The following is a 6,981-nucleotide window of genomic DNA, read 5'->3' on the forward strand; positions in this document are numbered from 1 at the left end:
AAAACTGCTGTTATATGAGAAGGAAGCGTATTTAAATACCCTTCATTAATTGAATATCATTACTAAACAACTACTGCATAATTGATTGATAGTCGGGAAAGCTTGTACCAATGGAAGCAGCGTTAGGGCTTGTAAACCAAACCCATTGCGATATATGGTTTGTTTCTGAACCAAGTTCAAAGCAAAGTTTTTCAAATTGTTGCAGTGAACTTTGTTTTAGAGTTAAGTATTTCTACTTTAAAAAATGTCTACTTTATTCCCCACTTAAGTAGAATCCAGGCTACGACACTGCATGAACTTCTCATCTTAAGCGGTCAAAGGAGACCGCTCATCTACATTGTTGCCGATTTACCATATATAACAAACAAAAGGTATTCAAATAATTTTACAGTTCATGAAAGCATAAGTTCGTAGGCCGCACATTTATTTATTTTTCTTTTAATGCTCAAGGAAATTGACTAGTTAATGTTGCTTTCATCACAAGAAAGTCTTATCACTCATATTTTATTCATAAATCTTTTGTGGTTATGAAAATATAAATCCTCATCATTCTTCAATCGTATATGAGCTGATTTCTACATTACCAGACATTCTACGGACAAAAATCTTATGGAATCAGTTGATCTGCAGCTGCTTCCCAAGTTACGAATTGAATACAAACTGAGAACAGATGCTACATATACGACTCCTATGAAAACCGTCATGATAAAGAACCTGAATGAATTATACTTTGGGCGCCATATCATCATCATCATCCATGGCTATACAGTTAATGTTGGATCTAAACTTCTTTAACGACATTCCTCCATTTCTCCAGAATCTCGAAGATTCTGGCTGCTGCTCTTTCATCTGGCATCCACGACGTGCCCTGTCCACTTCAAACGTTGCTTTTTTATGTGTTTGATTATTGCATCACCTTCTATCATTTGATCGAGGTCATCATAATATCTAATGCGATCTTCCTCGTTTTTTTATACTGGTCCAAATACTTTATTCATAATCTTTCTTTCAAATATCGCCAGGTTGTTTGCTTCGGCATCAATTAATCTCCAGGTTTATTACCATATATCTCAATCTTATTTGATGGATTTCAAAAGGCTTAAAAACTGTAACAAATACTTTTTATGATAATCAGTATTTTTAAAAATGATTAGATCTCAACATTTTTATATAAAGTATGCGTTGATACAAAGATGGGTTACCGTAATATAACTTATTTCTGCATTGTTGGAGTGCAAGTACCGAATCTCTGAAAGCACTACTCACTTCAAAAACATGGTACTGCCAGTGGTTACAAGGAATAACTTTAAAAAATATTATACTTAGAAGTGTCTGACCTGCTTAATTTTCCCAATCTATTATACTCACAAATCAAAAGATTTCTAAAATTTGCAGCTTTTCATTTTTAGATGAGGCAATTCCATAAAATAAATATGTATTCTTTTTGAAGAAAGCTTTTAAGCTCATTGAGAATATAACTTTCAATAACTTTCTTTCGTAGAAACAGCTTTTAAGCTTATCGAGAAAATGAATATACTTTTCTTTTGTAAATAAAGCTTTTATTTTTAGTGAAAGTTTAAAAATATTTAATTCTATAAAAAGTTCAAAAAGCTTTACAAAACTTTGTAGGTGAAATAGAAACCAGCTTCTGTCTTCTTGTAAACTGCATCGCTGTTGAATACCATAATTAGAGGTCCTGGGTTTGTGCCTAGAATAAAAAAAAATTATTTAAAATTAATCACTTACAAACTTTTAGTTGTATTTTTAGTGAAAATCAAAACAAATTTCATTGTGTCATGAAATATCGTCATCTTTTAACTTACTTCGTACTATTGCACCATCCAAACTTTCACCGCAGAAGTAAGTGGCGAAGATGTCGCTATTTTCGATTTGTGCTTGTGGAACTAGCAAATAGTCTTGGCTCTTGGTACTGGAACGGACTTGAGGATAGCAATAATTGTCCAACGACATTAATTTGGATTCATTTTCAGAACCAAGTTGGAAGTGATAAGTTCTTAATCTGAAAGAATTTTTTACTGAAAAATGTTACGAGACTTGAGTCCTAGTTTTCATACTTACTGTAAAGAGGTAGTTTCAGTATCGCGACGGAAGCAAATAGCATAGTTCATATTGCCTGGGTATATACCTGTAGCTTTGTTATAGTTGAAAGAAGTGATTACTCCCGATTTGGATGGGAAGTATTGCAAGCAACCTGGTGGGGCTACAAGGAAACCATCCTTAATTGTGGCACGTGCTTCTGGTGTAAATTCTAAATCAGATCGCATATCAAAATCTAAATCGCGTACTGAAGCACCAGTTGGGCATTCCAATTGTGTGACTGAAATGTCCCATGAGGGTGTTGGTAAACCAGTGTAACCAACACGTGAAGCCAATATAATTTGCAAATCTACTACTGTCACACCAGCAGTACGATTGAATGGCACATAGATGTGATTATTGGTTTCAGTACCACATAATCTCAAGTCACCTACTTGGAAGTAATCATTAACACATTCCACATAGGCAAGATCATTTTCATCGGATGGTACTGAAGGTTGTCCCAGTGTCCAAGCGAAATCAATACGTAATTGACACACATAGCTGCTAGTGGCTTTGATATGGTAAACACACTCGCGTGGTGGATTTGTTGGTGTCAACAATTGAGTATCCTTCGAAGAGCTGGTGCCACCACAAGTTGGTTTCGCTACTGCTGCGAATGCGCCAGATGCGATACTCAACACTGCCAAAATTGTAAATAGTTTCATCTTTATGTTCTGAAGACCCAAAGTCAACTGCTCGTTTTCTAGCTGGCGCAATCCTTTTATTGTGGGAGAAGGCCTACTGCGCCGGTGAATGTTCGCTCACTCGCTTATCGTGACATCGTTCGACATTGCACAATTAGAAGCAAATAATGTTGTAGATAAGTGAACTTTGTTGTTGTTGTCGTGCTTTTTGGTTATTAAAATAGTTTTGACATTTTTTTTGATAAATTGCAAAACAAATAAACCTATTTCGGTAATTTAATATTTTTATGTGAAGAACATTTAAGTGAATGAACTTAGAGGGGGTTTAATTTGTTTTTGATTGTGAAGTTCAACATAGAAATATTGTCAAGAGATAAGTACAACAGACATTTTCTGTCAACATTCAAAATATTTGACCTTGACTCAGAAAAATTATAAAAGGATGCAATTGATCAATGTCACCATTTACAAACTATTAGGAAGCATAGTTTGTGAATTCGGTCATAAACCGAATAATTTAAAAATATTATAGTCCTTCGAAACTTTTAGAAAATATTTCTGAAGCAATAGTGTTAATAAAATGAATACATTTCAATTTTTAAACTGATCTATAATGACTTACAACGACGAAATATCTCAGATTGGAGATGTAAACTTGTATTGACTCGAATTTATGGCCAATATGCAGTACAAAAGGATACGAGTACTATATAAATTAAAATATGTAATCAAGTTTTACGATATAAAGTAATATAAATTCGTTTAATGCTATATAATTTCTAAACTAAACAGTAATATAAGATTAGTGACCATAGTAGACACCTATAACTGTGGCCGTAGTTATCCACAACCGTATTCCTATTATTATTTCAATTTCAGATACTTTTGCAAATTAATGTATTCAAAACCTTGTTGTCTAGACAAACAACCGGATAAACAGATCTTAAGAAGGATATGGCATCAAGACTTGCCACTGTCTTGAGCTCTAATTGGACCCATGCAAATAACTACTACTAACCAATAACATAATTGATCACTACTTAAACCAGCCAGTTTTGATGAGAAATCCTATTTATTTGGAAAACAGCCCATCAAATCTCCGAAATGATGATGGAGCCGCCTTAATAAAAAAAACATAAAAACATTAAATTATTTGAGCATGAGCCATTCAGTCATGTTTTAACACTCAACGTTCCTTTTTTTCTACACCTCAAAAATAAACTGCGTGAATAACGATTTTAGATAGCGGAAGATACTGTTGGTGCGTCCAAATCCATGCTTTGGATTTGCCTCAAGTAAAAACTGAAAAAATATTAAAACTGTTCGAACACATGCAAAAATGCATAGATCACATAAGAGAATAACTTAAGAAATAGTAAATCCGTTTTTAAAGACAAAATACTTTATTTTTATAATCATTATTATAGTTTTATTATCATTATTATATTTTTATTACATCTTTATTATAATGTAAATAGTGATCCTTATATAGTAAACTACATATTACTAATAGGTTTTATTTTTCTCTCCATTATTTTTAACTTTGTATATTTTTACACAATAAACTAGTCATATTTATAATTGACATTGTACCCAAAGCCAATGTTTATTTTATTTTCATATTGATAATTATATTATTTACTGGTAATTCATTTGTTAGTAATATTCATTTTATTAATACTTATTGGAAGCAACAACTGAAGTGTTTTATAAAGTTGATGTTATAAAGATAAGATTGGTTGTTTCGCCAATATGGCAATGGATAGTATTACCGAGGGCTAACAGCACCTTTAGTACCGCAACATGGCGAGAGACAATTAAAATTAATACAGTAGTTAGTTTGGAATTAAGTTATCAAATTTTTAATTTTGATTTATTCATTTTCGCAACTACACTTACAGGGTGTTTCGATTTAAAGATCTGCAGATTATTCCTGGGTTCAAGAAACAAAGATATCATATAGAAGGGAAGATATCATATAGTATTTAATATAGATGTTATAGATATTATATCATTTAAATTTGAAACAATCACAATTCTCTTACATTTTTTTGTACAAAAACATCTCAGGAAGCAAATTAAAAGATATTTAATGGACTAAATTGGTTAACTGATAAATTCGTGAATTGAAAATTAAGTACATGATTAAATTTCCGAACTCACATTTTATTAAAATAAAACACCCTGTAAAAAAAAATTGACAATTGGTTTGACCAATAATCACTTTGGCAGAATGTATATATACAGGGTTGCTGATGAAAATTGTAACAAAGTAAAACGCTCTATTTTATTATTTTTGTTAAATCTAATGAAGATATGCGAAATTAACTTTAATTTTCAAGTTAATCTCTAGCATGAATTATGGTTTTCAAACGGCCATTGAATCTATCGCATGCTTCCCGCAAGTGGCGTTATGGTATTGTGGCTCATTTTCGGCTTAGCGCTTGCTTTAGACGATCAACATTATGGTATTATTTAGTGCCAAACTTACTTCTTTAAATATCCCAGACCTAGAAATCTAAATGGTTTATATCAGGTGAATACAGTGACCACTGTGTTGATAGAATAAAGCATGGAATATTGTTTTTCAGTCATTCTTGGTTGACGCAAGCTTTTTGAGATGATGCTGAGTCCTGTTTGAATGTCCAACGCCTGCGATCGAAATCTTCATCTGCCCAGGGCTTCAAAGTTTCCCGATAGATTTATGCAATTATTTTTACCCCACGGTCGATGAAATCGAGCCGAGAGAGAACATTGGCCGTTATGGACCACCGATGGTAGTGTCTGCTTTCTGGTCGCCATTAAGTTTTTAGCTGACCTCTCTGACAAATAAACACGATCATTTTGTTTGTTTACGTACTCAATTGCGAATGATGACTCAATAGAAAAACCAAATTAAGCAACTCACCACTTTCAGTCAAAAGAAATAACATTTTGGCCCCTTCGACTCCAACTTTTTTTGTTCAGCAATGAGAACATGCATTTTGTTGAACTTCAATGGCTTTAGTCTGAGGTCGTTTTTTTGCCATTTGATTGCAGCTACAGCGTGGATTTCGCTCAATTCCCTTCTTCAATTTACGAATCATGTCTGGTGTTGTTACTGTTTTTTTTTGGTCCCCTTCATGGGCGTCGGCCAACGCTATCAGTATTACGGTGTCGAGCCACCATTTAAATGTTGGAGGGCTAGAATGATAGCCACTTGTGTTTTTCAATCAAAATACAAAGCAATCACACTATCACATTTCAACTTCTCTTCCACGACACAACAATCAATATGCCTTTTTACGATTGTAAACAAGACAATGAACTGTCAATGAATTCCTTTTGACCTTTTTGTCATTACTGGTTTGACAGCTAGATCGGTGGGAAGTTTGCTGCAACTTTTGTCAGCCACCCTGTATATTGCAGACCTATATTCGTACCTGTATATAATTGATTTGTGTTGTTGGTTATTAATGAAAAGAAGAAGATTTGATATTTATGTTGCTTAGAGAAAAATATTCACAATAACTATAATAAAAGAATAAAAGGTTGAAAAGAAGATGGAGAAAGGAAGAGCAAGAAAGAAGAAAAGTAAGAACAATAAAAAAGAAAAGAGAGAACAAAAAAGAAGAAAACTTAATGGACCTAATTGAAAACTTAATATATATAAAACAACATAGCAACGAAATTGTTAACTTTTTTGTCGAAAAGGCTGTCACTTTAAATCATTTCAACGGACGATGCTTGTATGGTAACCCTTATTTACTTCCAAAATTCTTATCAGTTAATATTAAAATTTTAAAATAATTTTGTGCATCTCTTATCAGTTCTATTTCGGAATGATATTTTCCATATGCGGAGCAATTAATTTATGTAAAAAGAATAAGAGACGATGTGCCGATAAATTTCGTTTTGATATCAAAATTTTTGTTCTGTAATTTTTATTTGGTAAGCAAAGAGATGGGAAAATACTGAAACAAACTTACTATTTGATTAATCATTGTGTCAATATTAGCAGTTCAGAATTGAACATTCAGAATTTTTTCTTTTTTTAATAATAATTATTCCAGCACATATTTCTTAACAAAACAAATTGAAGAGTTAAGTTTAAGAATAAGAAGCAAGCATATAGATTTACTCATTACTTTGTGAATGAATGAATATTCAGAAAAATTTTAAAATTGTAGTTTTAATTTTTTTACTTTATTTTTTAAATTTATTTTCTCAACCATATAACTACTTCATCCCCATATTC

General features: G+C 32.4%; 1 protein-coding gene across 1 annotated transcript; it reads right to left on the bottom strand.

The window, feature by feature from the left end:
- Positions 1–1,577: 1,577 nt before the first annotated feature.
- LOC119683029 lies at positions 1,578–2,782 on the bottom strand. Its single transcript, XM_038096625.1, has 3 exons — positions 2,080–2,782; positions 1,824–2,020; positions 1,578–1,708 (listed from the first exon to the last, which is right to left on the bottom strand). The coding sequence occupies exons 1-3, from the start codon at positions 2,763–2,765 to the stop codon at positions 1,614–1,616; spliced, it is 978 nt and encodes a 325-aa protein (XP_037952553.1). The 5' UTR covers positions 2,766–2,782; the 3' UTR covers positions 1,578–1,613.
- Positions 2,783–6,981: the final 4,199 nt, after the last annotated feature.

This window comes from Teleopsis dalmanni, chromosome 2 (genome assembly GCF_002237135.1).
Source record: "Teleopsis dalmanni isolate 2A chromosome 2, ASM223713v2, whole genome shotgun sequence".
NCBI classification, from domain to species: domain Eukaryota; kingdom Metazoa; phylum Arthropoda; class Insecta; order Diptera; family Diopsidae; genus Teleopsis; species Teleopsis dalmanni.

Bases quoted from the DNA above. Each gene is read 5' to 3' on its own strand.
- LOC119683029 (XM_038096625.1), bottom strand. From the start codon at position 2,765: ATGAAACTATTTACAATTTTGGCAGTGTTGAGTATCGCATCTGGCGCA. The intron at 2,021-2,079 runs GTAAGTATGAAA...AAATTCTTTCAG, and splicing joins ACTGAAACTACCTCTTTACA to ATTAAGAACTTATCACTTCC. The intron at 1,709-1,823 runs GTAAGTTAAAAG...TTTTTATTCTAG, and splicing joins GGATGGTGCAATAGTACGAA to GCACAAACCCAGGACCTCTA.